The sequence below is a fragment of the Argentina anserina genome, chromosome 7, assembly GCF_933775445.1.
Source record: "Argentina anserina chromosome 7, drPotAnse1.1, whole genome shotgun sequence".
NCBI lineage: Eukaryota > Viridiplantae > Streptophyta > Magnoliopsida > Rosales > Rosaceae > Argentina > Argentina anserina.
The window spans coordinates 18,520,420-18,546,643 of NC_065878.1; the positions used below are offsets into that span (position 1 = coordinate 18,520,420).

Genomic DNA, 26,224 nt, shown 5'->3' on the forward strand with positions numbered 1-26,224 from the left:
ACATGTTGGTGGGCTGTGGCGTGGTGGATTAGAGAATGAGGATCATGGTTATGTGGGGATTCGTGGGCCTGAGTGGGCTCGTGTGTATGGACAGTTTTACACGTCAGTGAATGACTTAAATGTGACTCACGCTCATTCTAAAAATAAAATAAAAAAATGACTCATTCTTTGTGATCAGGAGTTTTTCCGACTGACAGTTTACTCTTGTTCGAAAATAGTTTGAAAATTATCCGGAATTGTGTTTTTTGGATACCCATGTTTTCCGAGTTCTAAAGAAAGTCTAAACATAATAAGTTGGACTTGTTTCAAACACTAACCTTATTTCACATACTTTAAAGTATCTAATTCAGTATTTTTCGGATCTTATTTGACTACAAGAACGTAGCTACACACGGGCCAAATTCGCAAAAAACTTGACTTTGTAACTTAATTTTAGTATAAATTATTCAGTTTTAAAAATTAACTCACCCCAATTTAAAATACTTAACTTATATGTTTTTGAACTTAGGTCATTTATATTTTTATCAATATAAACTATTTCTCTTATTAAGTCATTCAGTTAATTATACGGTTTGCTTTTTATAAAAAAAATTAGATTAACCTTTCCTCTTCTTTTTTCTTTACTCGTTGCCTCTCTAAAGTGGCTGTTTTTCTATCTCTAGTGACCAGGTACGAGTCCATATTCTTGGGTATTAAACCATTAAGGTATACTCATGGGATTGTGATATAATTCCCCATGCTAATTGATTAATGCCCTAAGTCAAATGATTTGAATTCAATAAGATATCATGATTCTCATCGCACTATAGTTAAATTGGGATTATATATGATCATATGTAGGGTTGGGAGTTGGTACCGAAATCATTCGTCCCGTACCAAATCTCAACGGGACAGGATGAATCGGTACAAATTTCTAATACCGAACCGATACCGATACCGAAAGTATATAATCGGTACTGGTCGGTTCTATTAGATCCGATACCGAATATACCGAACCGTACCGAAACCATAAAAACTCATTTGGGGGGGGTTTGGGTTCACAAAAGCCAATATACTCTAACTCATTTCATCGAAAACTCATCGCCTCCATTCACTTCGCGACTTCATTCTTTCATTGTGCGTCTTCGCTTTTCACTCTCAATCACTGACTTCGCCATTCACTTTCATTATCAAGTCTCAATCGCAGTCTCTCGGAATGTCGATGGGAAAACTAAATGTAAGCTTTAATTAAATCTTGAATTTTTAACTGAAACTATGAAAGTATGAATCATATATGCAGTTTGGATTTTGAGTTTTACTTTCTTTGGGTTATGGTTTGACTTTGTGTTCGTTTCAAATCGAAAGAGTTTGAGTGTTGTGTTTACTTTCTTTGTGCAGAAGTATGAATTTGTATAGTGTAAAACTCTCAATTTGTGCAGAAGTATATGCACCTGTAGGAATTGCTCTCAGTTTGTATCTTTTCAGCTTTGTGAAAATGTGAAGTGTGTTAATTGTATCTTTTATGTGAATTTTGTTCATAATTTAACCTAGTTAGTGTAGTGATGATGCATATGTAGGTCTTGTGGAATTTGCCAGTTTGGTACTTAAAAAGTACCGAACCGTATCGAAACCGAACAATATCGGTTCAGTTCAGTATTGAGGTTGAAAATGACAGTGCCGAATCGATACCGAAATATAAAATCGGTATGATATCGATATGAGCACAATACCGGACCGTCCCGTACCGGTCCCAGCCTTAGTCATATGGGTCTATACGTTTGTGAATTGTTGTCTTGTTGAGGTTTAGAGCATAATGTGTTACAAACTCAATAATTACATAATTTGCTTCTATTCAAGAGCGAATGGTGCAATTTAACTAGGTATGTTATTATGTCTTGGACGTATGATTTTGTTTATTATTCAATTAGCTACGTGATTTTATGACATATATAGTTATCTTAATAAATGATTTAATCAAATATTTATATATATAGTGAACGTTCATTGAAATTTTTTTTGCTAGCCCACCGAAAATTATAATCCTATCTCTTCCCTTGTTTGACTATAGAGTGACAAAGAAAACTTTTGAATGCACAAGAAGTGGCATTCATTTCTGACTCCGGTGTGACTCATAAGTATCTAGAAATATAACTAATAGCTAGAAATACAACTAATTGCATCGAGATGTATGGAATCATAGAATTGCATCATCTCTCCTGTAATACGCACATGAAACTCATTAAAATACATGTGGTCCACATTTTATTTGGATGACTACATGTGCTGCACATTCACCACATCACTTTGCATATAATGTTCATCTTATGTCACACATGTGTCGAGGTGACGAACTGAAAACATATTCATTATTCTGAAATTTTACATAACAATTGATCAAAATCGATTTGCAAAACGGTATACGTACTTGAACGTATCTACATAGGTAGGTTTTCATAGTTGGTCGGGGGAAATAACATGGGACATGAGTTGGGCTGGAGTGTGAGGACATGTGGTGTGCCTGTGGGAAGCTAGGGGTGAGCGTGTGGCATCATTGGTAGTAGTAGAGTGGAGTCATTGGCTTCTTTGTCTTTGTCAATCTTCAGGAAATGGTACCATCTATGGTTCCGGCCTTGGTTAATGTTTAGCTCATGGGACCAGACATAGGGCTGGAATAATTTCGGTTAAGCAATGATTAATTGTTAGACTGGGGTCTAATATCGGAAGAATCTTTGTCTATTTTGTCTTCAAGGAAATGAAGAAGAATTACTTCAAACTCGGGTGACACTTCCTCATCATGTGCACAAAGCTATATGTTAAAGCATGTGAAAAGTGATATATAAAATAAATTTTATAAGTGAGTGAGTAATACTCAATTGTATTGATATTTATTTATGATTAAAACTCAACATTTGTGAAGTGACTGAGTTATGGCAGTATCGGTACAGTTTATCCACATGCCACGCTTGTCGTTGTTTAACATTGTATGTTAAAGCATGTGAAAAGTGATATATAAAATAATTTTTATAAGTGAGTGGGTAATACTCAATTGTATTGATATTTGTTTATGATTAAAACTCAACATTTGTGAAGTAACTGAGTTATGACAGTATCGGTACAGTTTATCCACATGTCACGCTTGTCGTTGTTTAACATGGTATTAGAGTGTGTTACTCTCTAATTGCGCATCCAATTTGTCGTGGACTCAAGTTTGGGTGTCACTTGTCATGGGCCCAAGTTAGGTTTCATTGTGTTAACATCAGAAGGTTTTCGATTTTGATTGTCACGAAGTGTCTGTTGGAGGCCGGTCTTGAGTTTGTTATGTCTCACAGTGTGGGTTAATCTGTTTCACGTCTAGACCTAAAAATTAGGTTGCACGTGAAAAAGGTGTGTTGGAGATGAGAGATATCACATATGAAAAATGACAAATAAAATAGAACTTATAAGTGGATGGATAATACTGAATTGTATATAAGTTTTTTGTGATTAAAACTCAACATCTGTGAAGTTGTTAAATTAGGACAACATCGATACAATTGGTCCACGGACCACGCTCACTATTTAACACTCTAAGAGACAAGAGACATAATAGTGGTCCAAGCTTGACGAATAATTGACAAATTCTTTTAACTTAATTTCCCTTTGTGTTCAATTTATGATAATGTTCATGTTTCTCTTACGTCACAATAAATTTTAAAAGGTTTTCAACTCGGTAGCTCCTAATACTTTTTATGAAGTTATAATTTCTCTTATGATGCATAAGAAGATCAGAACACTAATTTTTGGCGGGCCATTGATACTTAACGAATTAAACTACAAGTTTATATACAAGAGATGCTGGTGATCCAATCTAATAATTATAGTGTAAGGTAAAACAATTGTAGTAATCTAACTATGTAGCTCACTCTATTTGACCAAATTTGCGTCCACATGATGGGATACTACTCTTAATCTTAGTCTTCTGATGAAATTACCTCGATTAATGTTTGATGTAACGTATCTATGGCACCCGTTGAATAAAATGCTCATGCCTTGAGTATTTGAGTTGTCGTAATGTTTACATATACATGATACTTTGATAATTTCAGTCTCAACGGGCAATGTAGCAACGATCACCTACTCCATCAAACTACCAAACGGAAAAATTCCACCGGAGAACACCCTATCAGATCGCCGGACTTCCTTCGTTTCCACCCTCAACAACCACGCAAGAAAGACAGATTCCCATTTCAACCAACACAAATTAAAAAATCTCTACACACCACACAAGAACAAAACAAGATTCCACGTACAAGATAGAAGCTAAGTACCAATGTACCATTTTTTCCATCAAACATTAGATTAACTCCGACATTTGTCCCATGTCTTGGCGGTTCGTACAAGACCATTCCAACCGTAACGTAGAAACCATCAGCTTTGCCTTGTTCGCCATAAAAACAGCATCAAGTGAAAAACATCAGATTTCCAAATCCGGCTACAAATTTACTCCCGGGGATTTCTCTCCATTTCTCACTACCCCATGCATTTTCATCAGTAACCAAACACAACCCTTCCTTTTCCATTATTAAACATGCATCACGATCACTTACCACACCACTGTGTTTGTCTCTAGCCATCATCATCTTCTATTTATCTTCATCATCCTTTTCAAATGTTCCACCTACTCTAACCCGTCTTCTTAATCCAAACCTCACTATCCAGAAACACCAAACGACCATGAAGACCCTTTTCTTGTTCCTGTTCGTTCTCTCCAACACGCTCTGTTTTTCTCAGGCCAAAGTCAAAGGTCCCATCACGTATTTATGGCCGTTGCCGGCCGAGTTCACCTCCGGCAACGAGACGCTCTCCGTTGACCCGGCGCTGTCGCTCGTCGTCGGCGGGAATGGGGGGAACTCCGGCATTCTGAGGGCAGCGTTTGATCGGTACAGGGCGATTATATTTAAGAACAGTAATGGGGTAACTGGGATTGAGAAGATGAAGGCCAGGAAGGGAAGCTATGATATTAGTAAAGTCAGAGTTGTTGTGCAGTCGGAGAGCGAAGAGGTGAGTTTGGTTTTTCAGTGTCAATTAAGATTGATTTGTGCAGATGATTTGGAATTTTGATATTGATATTGATATTGGTTTTTGGTTTCTTTTCCAGCTTAATCTCGGTGTTGATGAGAGCTATACTCTGTTTGTGTTGAGGAAAGATGGGAAAGCTATTGTTGGGGAGGCCACTATTGAGGTCAGTCAAAGTGGTAATTTCTTGTCTATTTGAAGATTGAAGGGATAGATTTGGTTTGTTGTATTAAAGATTTGAGATTTCTGTAGAATGAACCAACAATGTACATCAAGCTAGCAACTTTTCTTTCATTTTTGATGAAAAATATTGTCTGGGAGTGTTTTAGTTTTGAGTTCTTTGGTGTTTGTTGAAAATTTTAGAGGCAGATGCGAAGATCAAAGGGTTAACTTTGTAGTCGTAAAGGCTTAAGCTGTAAGTAATTTGAAGTTTTGAACCAACAATGTGAATCAAGTTCGCAACTTTATGTCTGTTTAATTGAAATAATATATAAGAGCAAAGGGCTCCATTGTATCCTGCATTTCTGAATTACTACCTGTGGTTCTGCCTAGTACAGTTTAATTTTATATCATGTTTAGTTAATCTGGACTTGCATCTAGACTAGTTTCATAACAGTGTGTTACAATTATGCCGTGATGTTGATTTGTGTCTGCTTTTGGGTTTCAGGCAAACACAGTGTATGGTGCACTGCGGGGGTTAGAGGTATGTCTGACTATTACATTGCATTGCATGATAGGCTTGTGGATTTGTGCTACCATACCTCTCATTTACATTGTTATGCATTGTGAATCCACGTTGATTCTTCGCTTCTACCATGTGCTAGACGTTCAGCCAATTGTGTACTTATGACTATGAAACTAAATCCATGCAAGTACATAAGGCACCCTGGAACATACGAGACAAACCAAGGTTTGCATATCGAGGACTCATGCTTGGTAAGCTACAAAGTTCTATATGAAATAATTGAATTTTCTGTGAAGTTCATTTATCTTAGTGGCCATCTAATTGGGGGACTTCTGCAGATACATCAAGGCACTACTTACCAATTGACGTAATTAAGCAAGTAATTGAATCGATGGCATACGCAAAATTTGTAAGACTTTCACCCAGCTTGGTTTCTATACCATGATTTGGATGTGTCTCTTTCCTTTTATTACTGTTTTTTGTGTTTCTCCTCTTATTTATGTAATACTGATATGTGATTCAATTAAGTAGAATGTTCTTCATTGGCACATCATTGATAAAGAGTCATTTCCTCTAGAAGTACCTTCATTTCCAAAACTGTGGAAAGGTGCATATTCACAGTGGGAGAGATACACCATTGAAGATGCATATGAGGTTGTCAAGTAAGATTTCTGTTTATTGTTCAACCCTCCTTAGCTTAAGAACTTTAGTTGCCCAGAACTTGTTTGGGTACTTTCTAATAACTGATTTGAAGAGCTGAAGATTAATTTAAATTATTTATATTTATCTTTCAAATAGTACAATGTAATGCGATACTTAGATGCATAATCGTACAGTGAATAATGAATCTGAACTTATGTAAAAGTGAAAAGGATACTGATAACAGTTCTCATCTTAGTAGATTGGCAACCACTATAAATTACTGCTTATAAGGGGAAAAAGATGGTAAAGTAATTTTAACTACTTGATTTTTGTCACAGCCTTCTAGAATAATGGTGATCTAGATTCAAAATATCTGAACATCTTTGTATCTGATGTGAACTTTATGCTCCCTTACTCTTACATACACTAATACTGTGTCTCTGTCCACATATCGGCGTGTTAACATGAAGCTTTGCAAAAACTAGAGGTGTGTGTAATCTTGACTCCTTTTTTGGGCCAGAAAATAACTTCTACCCTTTACTTTTTCATTGGTTTCTCTTTTGTCACCTTCACAAGATTGTGTATATATTGCTTGATCCATTCACATATTTTTTTTGTAACAGGCATCAATGTTATGGCAGAAGTTGATGTCCCTGGTCATGCACAATCTTGGTAAGGCCTCCTTAATATCAGTTGTTGTTGTAAGAAAATGAATTGGACATTTATTGTTGCTCAGAAAGTTTTACTATGAATAAAAAGTCCCAACTTTCAACATTTTGTCTATAATAGGCTACTAGCTAATTTCTCTGAGGCAGGATTGATATTTGAACTGATAAAGCTTTACTGCTCTCTGGTTTCTTAGTATTTGACTGTACATCTTATTTCTTTAATATTCAAAGTACTGCCTTTGTTCTCGCATACTATATTGTAATCTTGGTTAACTTTCCACTTCCAAAACTTACAGTGGTTTTATATAAGAGGAAATAGAAAATAAAGTAAGAGACAGTCAGTGTGCACTGTGTGCTTACGAAGACCACTATCTAATTATTTTTATATATGTGAAAAAAAAATTCTTTTCTCAATTCACCACCAGCTCAAAGTGAACGATATTGTTTGTCATTTTATTATATTTTCTATTCTCTTTCAGCATTTTGTTTCTGTGCATCATGCACTTGCAGGAATCTTAAAAATTAGAACAACAAAAAGTACCAGAATTTACCTGATTTTTCATATCATTGTAGCGAATGATTGGTTATTTGGTTTGGATCAATTTATGAAAGCTGCTGAGTCATGAAATGCAAACCTGTTTTTAATCCTCACAGGGGCACTGGATATCCTGATCTCTGGCCTTCCCCTTCCTGTACACAGCCTCTTGATGTCTCAAAGAAATTTACTTTTGATGTACTTTCTGGCATTCTGACAGGTAAAGCTTGTGGAAACATTTTGTTTTTCTTGGACAAAGATGTTTTTAAGTTGCTTTATTTATTTATTGTGTGCTTATAGTAGATTAGTTGTCATGTAGGATGTCAAGAACTTCCTCTCTTTCTCACTTTAGACCAAAAAAGAAGAAGATATGTATTCAGCATTTGCACATGATTATGGTTAGGGACTTTATCAGGAGCATATTGACTAAATCCCATGGATTGATGCATATATGGTGGAGTAGGATTGTCTGCAAATCATGAATGTCATATCTGCCTAAGATTATTTTAGACCTCTGTTATTAGTTTCTGGAGAATTTAATCAGTTGTGGCATTTTTACTCTTATTATGCAGATTTGAGAAAGATTTTCCCCTTCGAGCTATTCCACTTGGGTGGTGATGAAGTTAATACATGTCAGTTTGAATTTTAGTTATTATTTCAAGCTATAATTTTGCAGTTATTTAATTGACAACAATATCTTATGCTGGTCCAATATTTTACAGCTTGCTGGGAAACTACTACACATGTAAATAAATGGTATTCACTTAAGTTGGTTATATTTTTCATCTTTCAAATGCTATGTTATCAATTACAATGTCAATCAATCTTGCAAAAGAAACACGAAGCATCTAAGTTATGCCAGCCTGTAAATGTAGTATTTTAGTATTTGACACATCTTAAACTCTTGACCTGATGCCCATCTTCTGGATAACTTTCCCAAAGCAAATGAAACATGGGCTTTTTTTATTCATCATATTTATGTGACTAATTTTACGTGATAATCAGGTCTAAGATTTCAAGGATTGAGGTAGGAACTAAGCTATGATTGGATCACTCCACTCGATTTATGTAGTTGTATTATATTTCTTAATGGGAAATTTAGTGAAAGCAGTATGACCAGACCACTGAAGTCAGATATCATACCATTTAGGACTTCCGTTTCAAACTTGTAATAAGTCTGAAGGCCTGAGCCGGTGGAAGAAATATTTTGTTGGGGTGTTTCATGTATCATAAATATATCGTGCAGGAAAGGATGATTTATGTTTGATGTGCGTTTTTCTTAAACCCCTTTATGTAGGCTTGATCAACAGAACATGACTGCCAAAGATGCCTACCAATATTTTGTTCTCAAAGCACAAGAAATAGCAATTTCCAAAAACTGGACACCCGTCAACTGGTATGTCTAAGATTATTTCAAGAAGTTTGTTGTCATCATTGGCCTTTTCCCTTTGCATTGATCTGCATGGCAAGTTTGCAGATTTCAGTTTCTTCGTTTCCTCTACGATCTTGACAGGGTTAAAGTTATGAAACAGCAGTTTCTTGCAGTTTCTAAATATAGGGATTAACTGGTCAAAGTTTTGTTTCTGTTGCCGATTGTTTCTCAATACTGTAAAAGTTCATGTGACAGACTTAAGTTTCTTACCTCAGGGAAGAAACCTTCAACACCTTCCCAACAAAGCTTAATCCAAAGACTGTAGTGCATAACTGGTGAGTTTCTTCTTCTCTGTAGACTTTTAATTGTATCAAGTGAAGATAGAGTTTTTTTTAAGCACCGTCTCATCTTCCGGATTTTGCATAGGTTGGGGGGAGGCGTTTGTCCAAAGGCTGTTGAGAAAGGTTTCAGGTGCATTTTCAGCAATCAAGGTGTTTGGTATCTCGACCATCTAGATGTGCCTTGGGATGAAACATATAATGCTGATCCACTTGAAGGTATACATGAATCTTCCAAGCAAAAGCTTGTCCTTGGAGGAGAAGTATGCATGTGGGGTGAGACTGCTGATCCATCCAATGTTCAACAAACAATATGGCCTCGAGCTGCAGCAGCTGCAGGTATAATGTTTAAGTTTTAGAATGTGACCTCAAATGAGATTGGGGATACAAATTAATTATAACTATTATTTCTTGCTGCTGTTAAGCTTGAGTCTGAATGTCACTTGTTTTATTAATAGAGCGCCTGTGGAGCACGAAGCGGTCAACTACTGGAAAAAGTAGTAATGGAACTGCGCTACCTAGGCTACATTATTTCAGATGCCTCTTGAATAGGCGTGGAGTTCAAGCCGCTCCAGTTGAAAACTTCTACGCTCGAAGTGCTCCAACTGGTGCTGGCTCATGTTATGTTCAGTAATTCTTCCATTTTGTCATAAGTTCATATAATGTAATTTCGTATTCAGAAATGCAACATTCATCTGTCTTGATTAAATATATGTGCCTTTTCATGATAGCTGTTATTAGCTTCCAATAAATACAAGCATTCCAGGAATTCAGCATTTATCTTGTTCTAGGCAAAAGGGAGATGGCATGATGTCAATTTCTGCTCAGTAAATTTGACCAATATATTCTAACCAAAAAAAATAAAAATAAATTTTTGTGACCAATATATGAAATAAAAAATCCCCTCACATGCTGGTAGATCTTTGACGCTATCTTGTTCAATCAAAATGTATGTTTTTTCATCTGTCATCATATATTTGGATTGAAAATTCCACATGGAACCCATCTAACGGAATATGATCATGTTGGATTGTAGTTCTAGTGGTAAAGATTCAGTTTTCATGAGTTTCAGGTTAATATCTGGTCTCCAAAGTCCAAACCGTAAACTTCAATTTCTTATATGACAAGTTTCTTCTCTTTCATTGAATCAGTCCACGATTAGAACTTCTTAGCGGAGCACACATGCATCAAAATTGCGATGGACTCAAGAGACTATCCTTAAAGAAATCTGATCAAATGCATTTCCAGCAGTTCATGACGTCATGTACATTCATTCATACGGGACAATTGTTTGAGCAAGCTTATAATATACAAGTCTCTATGCTTAACTTGTCATGTAATCAAGAAAAGATCGATGAAAGATGCTACCATAGAGACTAAAACCCTCCATTTTCTTTGAATTTCCACAAAGACAGTGACTTTTAGTTCACATATTCATGACTAAAAATTGACAATTTGTTAGGCAAGAATGCCAAAGTCCACGGCCAATCCAAGGTACACTTGCTTGGGGGCAACAACTTGTGCTCTCTTGAGTTCAAAAACTTGTTTGTCTAGTTCCTCCAAATTTTCAAAAGCTGGAGACTTTGGCTTGACAGTGTCGCTTTCTTCTTAAATTGTGAACCAAACAAACAATCATCATTTCTCCCTAATTTAAGCCTATTAAGATAGCATTTATTAATTTTGTTAATGGTCATTTTCAATACATAACGTACATGTCTGTCTAGCAATCTCGTTCACACGGTCAATACATGATCATATAATTCATGATCAACTATTATTGGATGTAAATCCAAAAGTTGAAAACAAAATAACTCAATTTTAAAAATATTATTCTCACACTTAAATTTACATCTAATGGTGGTTGAACATGAATCATAGTCAGCTACTGACCGTATAAACGAAACTGGTCTTTCTAGACCACATTTGTGGTTTATCAACAACTTTATCATTCTATAACAATATTTTCAATTTTCAGCAGCAGTTTTTTTAACAATCACGAACTTTCTCTTTCTACATCCAAATTAATTATATTACCTACCAAAGTTGTTTTCTGAAAATTCAGTCAAAATTCATGCTCAGTCTCTAACTATGAAACTGAACTCCTATACCAGTCAAAATTTCAAATCTACTAATTTTGGGTCTTGACTATTGACTGAAACTAGCAATATTGTTTGGTCAAATTAACAACCGAATTTAGAATGTAAATCTTCACCATCCAAATACAACCAAAACAAAAGAAAAATAAAAATAAAACCAAAACAAATCAAAAAGGAAGACCAGAAAATCACTGATCACTCTTGATTCCAAATTTTATTTCCTTTGATAAAACGGTCAAAGAGAAAAAAAACACATATCTTACCAAAAATAATTTAAATCGGTTTAAGTAAAAAATTAGGTTAAAAGCAAGAAAAATGATCCGAGTCCGGGTTTCCGGATCCAGGTCTGGGTTGACCCGAGGGATCCATTACACTCTCTGAAACAGTCAAATAAAAAAAAGGAAGCAATTGAAAGCCAGTGGCTTACTCTCTTCTTCTTGTTCCTCTTCCTCCTTCCCTCCTCTGCTTCGCTTCGTCTTCTTCCTCTCTCTCTCTCTCTCTCTCTCTAAAACCCCCCAAATACTTCTCATTCCCAGCTCTGCTTCCGCGTTTGGCACACTTAAGGGTTTCTGCTGTACCAATCTGTAAGTCACAAATCTAATCTCTCTTTCTATTTCTGAGTTTCGCATCACGCTACAGAACCCCAGGACTGAAATTGCATCGTTTATTATTCAATTTGTGATTAAAGATCGAAACTTTATGCTAGAGCTGTAGATGGGTAGCTTTCATTTTTTTTTTTATCATTGGGGAATAATTTGAGTGCTTTGTTGATTTGGTCTTACTGTAAATTTAAGAGCTTTATGTTGCTTTAAAGTTTGGATTTTTATTTCAGTTTGTGTTTTTTGGTGTCAGTGTGATGTAGCTGATGCTTGATCTGATAAGGGTGTTTAGAATTTCTCACATTCTTGGTGATTGAAAGTTTAACTGTGTTGGCTTTGATTGGAGCATAGAATAGTGAGAAATGGAAATGAAGTAGGGGGGATTTTAGTTTTGAAAGGTAGCTGGGTGTTTGCAGTGAGAATTTCAGCTGGGAATGGTGGATAGTGAGGATGTTGCGGCTACTTCTCGGGCTCCTGTCCCGCTTTCCAGCTCCCGGAAAATGTTCTGGCGATCGGCTTCGTGGTCTGCTTCCAGGACCGCTGCGCACAACCCTGAGGGTGAGGAGAAGGACCTGTTGGATCCAAATGCGGCTGCAGGGAACAGTAACGGGCAGAGTCACCGAAGGTTTCCTGTTCCACTGACGCCGCGATCTCAGCAGAGTAGCAAGGCGAGGTCTGGTTTGCCACCGTTGCAGTTGCCTATTGCTAGGCGGAGTTTGGATGAGTGGCCCAAGGCAGGCTCGGATGATATTGGTGAGTGGCCGCAGCCTCCTACTCCGAGTGGGAGAGGAGGTGGGGAGAGGTTGAAACTTGATTTGTCAACCATTCAGAACAACCCGGCTAAGAATGGTGGGCTTGTGAGGAGAGATAAGATTGCTTTCTTTGATAAGGAGTGTTCGAAAGTGGCTCAACACATTTATCTTGGTGGGGATGCTGTTGCGAAGGACAGAGACATTCTTAAGCAGAATGGGATAACCCATGTTCTGAACTGCGTGGGTTTTGTTTGTCCCGAGTATTTCAAGGCTGATTTTGTGTATAGAACTTTATGGCTGCAGGATAGTCCTACGGAGGATATTACTAGTATTCTATATGATGTTTTTGATTACTTTGAAGATGTTAGAGAACAAGGTGGAAGGGTTTTTGTTCATTGTTGTCAAGGGGTGTCTCGGTCCACATCGTTGGTGATTGCTTATCTTATGTGGAGGGAAGGACAAAGTTTTGATGATGCATTTCAGTATGTGAAAGCTGCTAGAGGTATTGCCGATCCAAATATGGGCTTTGCTTGTCAGTTATTACAGTGTCAGAAAAGAGTTAATGCTTTCCCGCTTAGCCCAAGTTCACTATTGAGGATATACAGAATCGCTCCACATTCACCATATGATCCATTGCATCTCGTGCCCAAAATGCTGAATAGTCCCTCACCTTCTGCTCTGGATTCTAGAGGTGCTTTTATTGTTCATATACCATCTGCAATCTATCTTTGGATTGGTAGGAATTGTGAGCTTATCATGGAAAGGGATGCAAGAGGGGCTGTTTGTCAGATTGTTCGGTATGAGAGAGTGCAAGGCCCAATAACAGTAATCAAGGAAGGGGAAGAGCCTGCTTACTTTTGGGATGCTTTCTCAAGCCTTTTACCCTTGATGGAGAAATCTGTCAATGGTGTAGAGGTTGGGGAGTCAAAAGATAAGATTCGCCCGGGTGAAAGGAAGTCAGACTCATATAATATTGATTTCGAAATTTTCCAGAAAGCTATTATGGGAGGTTTTGTACCTCCATTTGCATCCTCAGAAAATGAACATGAAACTCATCTTCCTGCTAGAGAGAGCAGCTGGAGTGCACTCAGGCGTAAGTTTGCCTCAGGAAACATGAAGGAGTTTGTCTCAGCACCCCGGTTATCTCTCACCAGGGTCTATTCAGATTCCATGATGTTTCTTCAGTCCGCTAAAAGTTCTATATCACCTTCATCAGCACACTCTTCATCCTCATCATCATCTTCTTTCTCACCACCATATCTGTCACCAGATTCCATCTCTTCTGATTCAAGCACTAGTTCAAAGTACTTTTCCGAATCCTCTCTGGATTCTCCATGTGCGGGATCCCGTTCCCTTCCGGTCTCATCAACATTGACAAATTGCTCTGACTTGTCTCTCCACTCCTGTAGATCTTCTAATCGACCCATGTCTAACAGTCCAGAAAAAGTTGTTTCCAATTTAAGTTCACAGGCAAGTTCTCGGTCAACCCCAATACCTTCTAAAAAGTTGTCATCCTCACTCGCCGAGCGTAGAGGCAGCTTGTCAAAATCTCTCAAGTTACCTATGATGAGTTTGAATACTTCCTCAAAATCTATTCCTAGTGAAGAAGATGGTGTTGGAATAACAGATAGTGCTAGTTCTGTACATGGCAAGAACAATGTTGGCAATGTCTTAGAGTCGATGGTTGGTGTTGAAAGTGGCTGGGATGGTTCAACACCACAATGCAACATAGTGCTGGGTAAGGCAGATAGTATCGACTCATGCCAAAGGGAAGATTCTCTTATCAAACACAGTCCTGAACCTTGGAGAAATTCCCTTCCTGGAGAAGCTGCAGAATCCTCTGCCTCAAATAAGATGGGGGCAAGTTGTACTGTGCGATCTAATTCAATGCAACCTTTTGTATGCTGCTGGCCCAGTTTAGAGAAGATGGCAACATTTGGTGTGAGTGAACTAGATTCTAAAGCTGTGTTTGCTATTTTCTCACCAAATAGAGACTCAAGTAAAAGTGAAGGCATGATTTTGTATCTATGGGTAGGAAGGTTCTTTGACAATGGTAATAATCAGATTCAATTAGAAAGTGACAAAACCAGAAGTGATAAAGAAGACATTGACTGGCACCAAGTTGGTTCTGATGTTCTCATCCAGACAGGTCTGCCAAAGGACACAATCATTAAGGTATGGACTCCACAATTGAATTTTTACTTATACCATTTGATCGGTGTTATAATCATTTTTTAAGCTTGCACCCCTGCACCATCGAGTTCAGTTGATCTGGGTTTCACTATGAAGGCTTTGTCAACTGGCTAGAGGTTTACGAAGGCTTTCAGCTTTTGATTGTTAAGTTACTAAAGACATATTAAGATTCTCATTGCCTATTGGGGCTATCATTTGGCTTTAGTAATTGTTCTATTGTTGAAGTTTATAGGCCTCCACATAATCATTTTGTTACAAAACTCGGCTCGGTTTAGCTCAAAAGTATTTATGACATGGAGTAACTGAATCTGAGCATGAAACTTCATTGCACTGGAAAATCTGGTTCCGTTCTTTTATCTTGAAAACTAAGTTAAGCATATGGCTCCCTTGCATTTTTGAACATTTTCCCCTTGATTCTGTCCCTTTTTTCATGCTAATGTGTTTTTTTGTCTGGATTTGATGGTACAAGTCCTTTCTCGTTTAATATGATTATTCTTTTGCATATGAATTTTTTTGTATTTCATGCATTGTGAAATTTGCTAGGATCAGAATGCTTATGCTTTAAGTTTTGCTTGTGCAATCTTGCATGGTTTCTAATCATATATACTTGATATTGTATCTGAAACAGATTGTTAAAGAAAATGAAGAACCGGTGGAATTTTTTGCGTTATTGAGTCCGTTGTAGCGCCAATGCAAAAATCATAATTTTCTTGTACATTCAATCATATGAGGATCAAATCCTGACTGCCTCTTCTGGCCAAGCAATTTACATTGAACTTTCCATACTAGTGATACTACAATGTCTACTTCTCTCCCACGTTATCATTATCTCAAAGTCGGTTGCAACCAGTTTCTCTTGTGATAATTTGATTCTGTTGAGCAAGGAAAATTGCTATGTTCTTATTGGCGTTTAGGTAATGTGACTAAACTGAATTGTCCCGATCATATTATTTTATAATGTGGTAAATATGCACGCGGTGAAAAAATTTATTTAAATATAAGTAACTAATAAAAAAAATGCAGCAATAATATTAGAGGGGTATGTACACTATGTATCGGGTACATATAATAATTTTTCAGAGATCTTTTCGCTTTAACTACTCTTACGTGAAGCTTACTTCATCTCTAAACCCTGGTCGTGCTAGTCCTTTCCGGCCTCTTTCCGCTCCTTTAACAACAATGGCACCCCAAAAGCTTACCTTGAAGCTCCTAATAGACAAAAAGGAGCAGAAAGTTCTATTTGCTGAAGCTGGCAAAGACTTCGTGGATTTCCTTTTCTCACTTCTCTATTTGCTTCTCGCAACTGTAACTAAGCTCCTTATCAAGGATGGGAAGATGGCTAAGGTTCGATCCCAGGATGGCGCCGGGCTACTTTCTCAGGATGTGATGGTTGGAAGTTTAACCCATGTCTATCAAAGCATCGAAAACCTAGGTCACAAGTACATGGAACCCAGTGTTAACAAGGAAACCCTGCTGAGATATAATGAATCGGTTGATGGACTTGATAGCCTCCTTGAGTTGTTGACCGTCAACGGTAATGATCAACTCAAACCATCAAATGCTGTCAACCTGTTTACTGTTAGGAAGTAAATCAGTAAATGTCATTTCCATTAAGTTGTATTATTATGTACATATCAATTTGCCTTATGTATTACTTAATTGTAGTATTCTGATCCTAAAATGTAGCATAATTGTAGGAGTAGGAATCCTTGATTGTAGGTGATCTTCTGTATATGTATGCATCCACAATTCAATGAAATGCATTCAGCCAAAACTTCTTTTCTTTTCTTTTATGGTATCAGAGCGAGTTTCTCTCCAGTCGCGCCTCTAATATGTCGTTGGTCTGAGTTGGGTCATTTTGGCATGGGCCCGAGTTGGGTTCCATTATCATGTCATCGAAAGGTTTCCAATTGGATTGTCACCAAGTGTCGTTGGTTACTTGACACTAAGTGTCATGGGCCCGAGTTGGGTTCCATTATCATGTCATCGAAGAGTTTCCAATTGGATTGTTACCAACTGTCGTTGGTTACTTGACCTTAGTTTATTTCGTCCTAGTGTGTGTGATGTTAATCTGTCACGTGCAGATCTAAAAATTAGGTTGTACGTGAGGAGACGTGTTGGAGATGAGAGATTTCACATCTAAGAAGTGACAAATAAAATAGAGTTTATAAGTGAGTAGTAATACCTAATTGTACCAAGGCATTTTTTTATTAAAACCCAACACCTGTGAGGTGGTTAAGTTATGACAGTATCGGTACAGTTGGTCCACGGACCACGCTTATCGTTGTTTAACATAGTATCAAAGAAGGACTAAGATCCTGACTCTATCATCTTCTTCTTGCTGCATTTTACCTCTCGTGTAGCCGTCTCGTCTTGATCAATATGACCAACAACTTTTCAAAAAACCTTCAGGTCCCTTGACCAAAGACCAAGAATCTGCTTGGTTTATCCCCAATATCATCACAACAATGGATCCTTGACAGTGCAACTGACCATATAGTTTCATTATCACAGAATTTGACTTGTAATAAAAATGGTTCAATAATTTCTGTCTTGTTGCTAAATGGAGAGCAAATGTCGATATTGTCTATGGGATCAATACCATTGAATTCTCATTTCAGTCTTCGTGATGTGCTTTGTATTCTAAAGTTTAAAGTTAATTTAATGTCTATTAGTCGGCTCACAAGAGGATTGACTTGCTCAGTAACCTTCTACCCTTATTGGTGTATTTTGTAGGATCTAGTTTCGAGGGAGGTAATTGGTTTGGGAAAGCAATGCTGGGGTCTTTACTATTTAATGGCCCTGGCAACAAATAAATGTAAGTCAAAACCAAGCCACTCACCACCTATCCAATCTACTTGTCATCTCACTGTGTCTTCTGCCAGTTTATGGCATCGTCGTCTCGGTCATGTTGCATCGCGGCCCCTAGAGTATATAGCCAAACACTCTTTGAACACGTCTCTTAATTTTGATAATCATGTATGTGATGTTTTCCCATTGGCAAAACAACAACGTCTTCCCTTTGGTTCTAGTTCGATCTCGTCTATTAGTATTTTTAATCTTGTTCATGTTGACATCTTGGGTCCTTACAAGGATCGTACAATTTCTGGTGCTCATTATTTTCTCACTCTAGTAGATGATTATTCTCGATTCACTTGGGTTTTCTTAATGCAACATAAGGATGAAACTCAATCTTTAGTAAAAAAAAAAAAAATTGTGTTCGCGTCCACTCAATTCTCATCCAAAATTAAAGGTTTTTGTAGTGATAACGGGTATGAATTCCTTTCTCTCCGAACTTATTTCAAAGACAATGAGGTTGTTTTTCAACATTCTTGTGTTTATACACCTCAACAAAATGGGGCAGTAGAGTGCAAACATTGTCACATTCTCCAAACTGCTCGTGCACTTAAAATTCAAGCTAATCTTCCTACAAAATTTTGGAGAGACTGTATTGCATGCCGCTCATGCGATCAATCGTTTACCTACCCCACTTCTTTCTTTCCAGACACCTTTCGAGCGTCTCTATTCCAAACCACCTCCTTATCACCACCTTCGTATATTTAGTTGTTTGGCATCCTCACTACAAACATCACTCATAAACTTGCTTCTAGAGAAGCTAAGTAGAGCCAAGTCTGCCTTACACTCCAAGTACCCAATATGATTCACCAACACATAGGTACGTTTCTAACTCACAGAATGCCAACTCCTCTTCCAACAGAGAAACTCAAGTACCCAATACTTCCAATCAACCACTTAGTTCGCTTTCTAACACATCAAGAACCTCCAACCCTAATTCATCAATGGATTATGTAGCCACAAACCCAGAACCTCAAATTTGATCTTCGTCTAGTTCATCTGATCCCATCGTAGCCTCTCCTTCTCCTCCTATCACAGCCAATCAGGCTCATGAACCTGTGTAATCTGGCAACACAAGATCGATGCAGTGGAGTATATCGATAATATGATAAGTAATTACATAAGGGATAACGTGTACCTTTCACAGAACCCAAAGACAAAGAAGGTGATGAATTTGTGATTGAAGATTGGACATGGGAACATACGTAATCGCGGAGGCAGATAGAAGGCACATGTGGCCTGGTAGATCGACGAAGATGAGGCTCAACTCCTGGTTGGTCAACATGTTCGGGTTGATGAACCAATTCAGGTTCTTGGAGAGCTATTCTGATATATGTTGATGATTACCGGAAATAATCATGTGAGCATTGATGCACTTAAGAAATTCCTACATAACAACTTTCGTCTTAAATATTTGGGCAACCTAAAATATTGTCTTGGTATGCATTGCTTTTTGGTGCTGCCCCTGTTGATACTCCTATGGAGCAGGGATTATAACTATATGACAAAAATGACTTGCTTAAGGATCCCGATCGTTATAGAAGATTGGTTGGAAGGTTGATATACCTTACTGTTTCCAGGCCAGACATTACATATTATGTCCATGTATTAAGCAGGTTCATGCATCAGCCCAAAAAACTTCACATGGAAGCAGCACTCAAAGTTGTGCGTTATCTCAAGAATGCACCTGGTAAAGGCATGTTCTTTTCCTCAAACAATGATTTCAAGTTGAGAGCTTATTGTGATTCAAATTGGGCAGGATGCCTAATTACTAGAAGGTCTACAACTGGTTATTGTGTTTTCCTTGGTCCTTCACTGATTTCCTGGAGATCAAAGCGTCAAATAATGTCACTTTCCTTAGCCGAAGAAGAATATTGTGCTATGACTGGAGCATGTTGTGAGTTGACTTAGCTGCGGTATTTGCTCAAAGATTTGGGATTAATGCATCTAGAATTTGCCTTACTTTACTGTGACAATAAAGCTGCACTGCATATTGCAGTGAACCCTGTTTTCCATGAGCAGACTAGCCATATAGAAATGGGCTATCATTATATTAGAGAAAAAATAGATCTGTCACTACAAGGTTTGTGAGTTCAGCACATCAATTGGCGGACGTTTTGACTAAATCTCTCGGGAAGGAACTTTTTACTCGTATGATTTGCAAGCTGAGAGTGTTGGACATGGGATTGGGGGAGTGTTAAGAAGTAAATTAGTAAATGTCTTTTCCATTAAGTTGTATTATTCTGTACATATCAGTTTGCCTTATGTATTACTTAATTGTAGTATTCTGATCCTAGAATGTAGCATAATTATAGGAGTAGGAATCCTTGATTGTAGGTCATCTTCTGTATATGTACGCATCCACAATTCAATGATTTCTCTTTCTTTTCTTCATAATATTTTGGTTTGGAAGATTTCTTCTTGAATCTATACTTTTTAGAAGCAAACTTTCGTCCACGTCCTTTGCTGGAAAAACTGCTTGAAAACCTGCTTTAATGCGTTTTGTCCTTGGAGATATGGCAATCTCACTGAGTTGGAATATTAATAATTTTAGGACACATATTCTCAATTCCTCTTAGTTGTTTCTTAACATTTTTTTACTTTAGGTTATATGTGCAATGCTTTCTCAGGAGATCTCTGACTCTTTCTGCTATCCCTCCAACCTAAACTGAGGAAGGGGATTTTCTTCAACTGATTGAGCTACTGCATCATTCCATGGTTATGGAAGCTTTCTGTAATATGTTTTGATGAGATCATCATTTTCTATGTCTCCAATTGTGCAGTAATAGTTCTGGAATTCATTTGTGTATTCTTCGAAAAATCTCATGTTACAAATACTAGTTTCTGAATATTTGTTGTAGCTCTTTCTTTCGCTTGCTCATTGTGCTCTGTTATGTCTCCACAAAACTAAACATAAATTGGCATAGCAAAGTCTAAGGGACTATTGGTTTGAGCAAGTCTATTTGCCTAGTCTGGCCACATTGAGCTTTGTTTATAGGAATTATACCATTTCTAGACAATTCCTGTCAAGGTTAACTCATAGTATTCATGAGCATCTTCATATGAATACTTGGATACCACGAGAGCTTGAATCAGTTTTAAGCTGGCTACCCAATTGTCAATAACTTTTCTCTTATCTCCGACTCTATCAAGATCTAAGTATACACCTCTTTGAGATACTGATTGTCCCCATTTTGGCTCTATAGGGATGAACTTTTGCGAGTTTCGTTCTTCAATCCTTCCTGTGTGAGCTTGTCCTTTTGGAAGTTTAGTCTTATTTTCTCGAATAATCCTTGTTGGATAGTTCGCAATATTTTGGATTACTGGTGCATGTCCATTATCTCCTTGTTCTAGATTCATGGATGATTCTTCATCAGGCTCATTTTTTTGTGCTTCTTAATAAGGAAAAATATTCCTCTTCTTTAGTTGGATTTGGGAGATTCTCTTCATGATTTCTTCTAATCCTTCTATGGATCCACAAGATTCTGCTTGTGCATAAAGCTATTTTAATCCCTATGTTTTAAGCATTTTTAGAGGTTTTTTTAAGAATTTTCATCTTTAAATGCTTCTTCGTGAAAGGTTGAGGCTCTTGATTCGGATGTACTAGCCTCATCATATCCAACAAATGAGTGTCTATAATGGAATTGAAGGCTAATTTTTTCTCTCATAACGTCATAAACTGAAGCATTTGAGCTTTGACCTGTCTTTCCGGGGATGAGAGTCTTCATTCCCTTGGAAAGGTTACCTCATGTCATTTTGTGACATGTTTATGCTGCGAATTATTTTTGGGATTTGTGAGTATGGATGTAGTAACACCAGGGCTATTTAAAAATCTGGTATTAGGTGCTACGTTCAAACTCATTAACTTGTAATAGATTCGATAAATCTATAGCAAGTTCCATCATTCTGTTCTTCGTCGAGATTCCATCTGTCTTCAATCTCAGTCTCAAGCAGTGAGCTGCATCTCTCAAATGAGTAGTAAAATTAGGGAAGACATAAAAATATGCAACTTGGTTGCACAAAGAAGCTTCCACTATTCCTAACAGACTTTTTCTAAAATCTGTTATTCTATCATCATGTAAAACACATAGGACATAACAGTTTATTCCATCTCTTGTTAAGAGTTTGATGCCTACTTGAATTGCTCCAATATGCATGTAGGAGTATCTTCTATGCATGGCTTCACTTACTTCTTTAGGAGTAATCAATCTGATATCTGTTTCTCCACCAGTGGTTGGAATTGTTAGTTCAAGAATCTTGAACCTGTGAGAATCTAAGGTGAAAAATCCTCTCTTATATATCTCATTCAATCTAAATGTAGAAGTATATGCTTCTCTTACACTAGATTCAATCTCATTGTACTCAAATTCCTGAGCATTAATGAGTTGTACTGGAACAATACTCTTTTTATTGAGGATTCTACTTAACATCTTCATGTCTCTTTTAGATTTGGATTTTTTCCACTCGAGTAGTTTAGGTTCACTAAACTTAAGCGAGTTTTCTCCTTTTTGTGAGAGTATTTTGATCTTACTAGCAACGATTCATGCTAGTTCTTCTTCATTGATTTTTTCAATTGTTCTTTCTTTCATTTTTTTCTACAGATTTTTGTAGATTTAAGACCTTGTTGCTTAGTTCTCAAAATTGTTCCTTGAGACTACTTCCTATCTCTTGGAGGTAGGCTATGCTGTAATTATGTTGGTGAATTATGGCTTCAACGTTTTCGCTGAGTTTTTATGTAGGAATGTGAAAACTTATGGCTTTACCATCTTCATTTCTTACTTTTAGATCTACTCTTTGATTCATCATATTCGAGAAACTAGAGTTTCTAAAAGCTTTTTCAAGATTTCATGTATATCTTTTAATTCAGCTGCTTGCTGATGAATGTTATTAGCGAGATTCTCGATCCGAGCTAACTTCTTTTCAATATCTGAAAGATATTGCTTTTCTTTTAGGTAATCTAGCTTGACTTCAAGCTTAGCTATTCGAGAATTAATCTCCTCGAGTTTATCTATTCGAAAGCTAAATCTCTCGAGTTGATCTGAAACTTTGGTTTTGTTTGTGCTTTTTTCTCTAAATAGGTGATCTATGATTTCAATTAGACATGGTATTGAATGATCAAGTTCTGCTACTCCAATCTCTTTCTGGAGATGAATATGTTCGTCGTATAAAGTATTTAAAATTCCGCATACATATTCGATAGAATATTGGCTTCAATGTATATGTCTTGAATGAAAGCACACTTGTCACTTATCACTTCATTTTTCTGTACAAAATGTATGATAACTGTTTGGTTTGAATTCTTTTTTATTGGCTAAAAGGAGCAAACTTTGTGGCATAAGCCTGTTCTTTACCTATTTTTGAGCAAAACAGACTTTGATACCAGCTAGGGCGGATCTAACCGATGCTCAAAAAAATTAAGAGCTTTTGATCTTCTTCGATGACTTCTTGAAGAGCTTCAATATTTTCTTCAGTTTTGTAGATTCTACGTTGAATTTGGTATATAATATTCTAGTAATTTTTTGTATTTATGGGAATGTTATTTTTGTATTTTATTAATTTTTTATATTTTTCTTTTGGCATATATGCCGATTTGCACCCCAAACTTGGCTGAAATTGTCAATTTGCACCCCGAACTTGCAATTGAGTCAATTTACCTCCTAAACTTGGTAAAAATTGCCGATTTACACCCCGAACTTGTATGTGAGTCAATTTACCTCCTAAACTTGGTAAAAAAAATGCCGATTTGCACCCCATCCGTTAAATTTAACTGTTTCTATCCAATTTTGCATTACATGTCATGCACATGAGGGGTAATGTTGTCATTTTCTATTTATATTTTTCTTAAAAACAAATAAAAATATTCTTTAAAATGAGGATTATTTTGTTAATCAAATTATTTATTTACATATTTTTTCTACCTATTTAACCCTACTTTGAATTATATATTCAATATACCCACCCATTCAAATATAGTGTGTTGTGTATAAATATATTTTTATATGTACACATTGTTGGAGGATGAACAAAACGAGAATAATAACGACATAATAGAACATAACATAACCGTTTATTGATTGATAATGAGACCAATATATAGGCATTACATAACCACAATCAGTAGGATTCAGAGTCCTAATCTATTACAGAGATGCGAATCTATCTCTAACATGAAACCTAATAAGGCTAAGACACACACAATGGTAGAATAGTAATTCTCTCGTAACACACATTTATTTTTAATTTTCAATGTATTTATTTATTTATATTTTTTCTAATATCTTTTAACATACCATATCACATAAAATAATAAATATATAAATCAATAACATCTTTCGAAAAAACAAACATTGTAGCAAGTGTTCCTCTTAAGTAATTTTATTAATTTATTTCATTATTCAATATGAATAAATATATAATGACAATACTACCCCTTTGTGAGGGGTTCTTTTGATTTAGGAGGTAACTAGGCCAAAATTAACTCAATAACTTGAATAATTGAATCAATTTTGTGTGTGATCCAAACTAACAGAGCTTTGCAAAATAAGCTTGGCGTGGGAGCTAAAAAACGCACGGCGGTAGAAGAATTGGGCAAGTTTTACAGGGTTGGTTTCTAAAAGTAAATATGGGTTTCAGGGTGAAGTTCTTGAAGGGAAATGGCTAAGGAAACTTACAGCTTGAAGGCATGAGTGCATGAATGTTTTGGCTAGGTTTTTTGTTGTTCCTCTTCCCTCAATCCCCCCCCCCCCCAATTTTTATAGGCTCGCAATTGAGGTGCTGGGCGTTTGAATCTAGTCAATCTCTCTTCAATTTACCCTTAATATATGCATTGAGGACAATGAAAAGACGGGTTGCTTAGGGTGGCTCTCCAGATTCCTCTGGGAAGTTGGATTTTCTCTTGTGGTTGATGATGGGCAGCCAAGGCACTACGCTCAATATCTTATGGAAATCTGGAATGTCGGATTGGAAGAAAATATAAAATTGAGGATTCATGATTTCAAGAGATGGGAAGATACTTTGGACTACCTTGAAAGCTTGCTCCGACTTATCCGACTTATAACCAGGGGGAATTTAGGTTGATGCTGGGTAAGAGGTTGATGCAGGTATTTGAGAGGTGCGGGGAAACCGATTTAGGAGCGTGCGCAGATTAAGACAGAGGTGGAGGAAATAGTTTGGGTTAAAATAATATTGGACTTTGGTCTTATAACCATAACGCTATTATCTAAAAAGAGGAGGCCCAATTCTTTTATTACCGCCATACTCTTACTGATTTACACCGTTGGGCTTGAATTTCGGGCCCAAGACCGAAATTATTAACGATGATAAATCGATGAATGAGTGTTCATGTGTTTTCGTAACCTTCCACACCATGCCCACTACTACAAGCCCCAACGATGCATGAATGCGGCTTGGGTCCGCATCAATGAGTGTTTGCTTGACGAATTATAGTTAAGTCTTTATAAAATCATAAGATCTCATGTGAATCGCGTGACGTAGTTGGCGTTCTATACAAAAAAACATACTCGTCATGTGCATAATATTTCTGGTATCAACACCCTTAAATACATGACATGTGACTTAAAATTGGATTGAAAACATTAAATTTAACGGATATGGTATAAATCGGCAATTTTTACCAAGTTTAGGAGGTAAATTGACTCAAATGCAAGTTCGGGGTGCAAATTGACAATTTCAGCCAAGTTTGGGGTGCAAATCGGCATTTATGCCTTTTCTTTTTCTTCATGAAGTTCTTTAAGAGAAATTTTAGCAAACGCTAATAATTCGAGTCGAGAGGCTATTGCAATTGCTATGATGAAAAAAATAATTGTTTACCTTTGAGTGTAGAAGATAGATTTTAGCTGCAAAATGTTAAAAATAAACACAAATATCGGTCCACTACACTCCGTCAGAAAATAAATAACGGTGTTCGGAATTTAATGGAAAATACTTTTTACAGGTACCAAAGTTGTATCAAAGTCTAAACATGAAACACCATTTTGATATTTGGAAAACCTTGGATACCAAAATGCCTATAATGAAAAAGGTGATATACCATTCATATAATTCTTTGTTTTCTTTTCAGTCTGCTCTCTGCCTACAGGCATAGTCAGCAGGCTTCTCGGGTGGGTAGGTTTTGAAAACTGTACTAACTAGAGCGTGAAAAATCTTCATGAATCATACATGCAACTCAATAGTAACAAGGACGTTCTTCTGAGACCTAAGGCACCACTTGCTGGACTAGCCAAGTGCTCGGAAACAGATCTTGTCGGAGTTAATTACCACAACTACAAGTATGCATGTGTCCGAGACCCCGAAGCTAAGTGCCATAGTGTCCATCGTGCAACAACACTTTGAGCGCCCAGACAACTTGTGTTGCTTTACCAACTACGCCGGCTTTATTAAAAAAAAAATCCAACTACGCCGGCAGAAATTTCTGGAGCCGGTGGAGTAGCTAGG

The 26,224-nt window shown here is 36.9% G+C and overlaps 2 protein-coding genes across 3 annotated transcripts; both read left to right on the forward strand.

Moving 5' to 3' along the window:
* The first annotated feature begins 4,540 nt into the window (after nt 1-4,540).
* Nucleotides 4,541-10,004, forward strand: LOC126801620 (beta-hexosaminidase 1). The gene is made up of 15 exons (XM_050529036.1): nt 4,541-5,019; nt 5,117-5,200; nt 5,702-5,737; nt 5,859-5,970; nt 6,058-6,128; nt 6,251-6,381; nt 6,832-6,848; nt 6,985-7,033; nt 7,684-7,784; nt 8,137-8,196; nt 8,287-8,320; nt 8,862-8,960; nt 9,212-9,271; nt 9,363-9,613; nt 9,733-10,004. Exons 1-15 carry the CDS (start codon nt 4,693-4,695, stop codon nt 9,906-9,908), a joined length of 1,608 nt encoding a protein of 535 aa, XP_050384993.1. The 5' UTR covers nt 4,541-4,692; the 3' UTR covers nt 9,909-10,004.
* A 1,814-nt stretch (nt 10,005-11,818) lies between these two features.
* On the forward strand, nt 11,819-15,699 carry LOC126801566 (protein-tyrosine-phosphatase MKP1). Of its 2 annotated transcripts, none has more exons than XM_050528956.1 (3): nt 11,819-11,954; nt 12,223-14,896; nt 15,543-15,699. In XM_050528956.1, the coding sequence occupies exons 2-3, from the start codon at nt 12,404-12,406 to the stop codon at nt 15,597-15,599; spliced, it is 2,550 nt and encodes an 849-aa protein (XP_050384913.1). In that variant the 5' UTR covers nt 11,819-11,954; nt 12,223-12,403; the 3' UTR covers nt 15,600-15,699. The 2 variants fall into 2 exon arrangements, with proteins under 2 accessions (XP_050384913.1, XP_050384914.1); XM_050528957.1 differs by having other exon boundaries at nt 11,890-11,954; nt 12,386-14,896.
* The last annotated feature ends 10,525 nt before the right edge of the window (nt 15,700-26,224 follow it).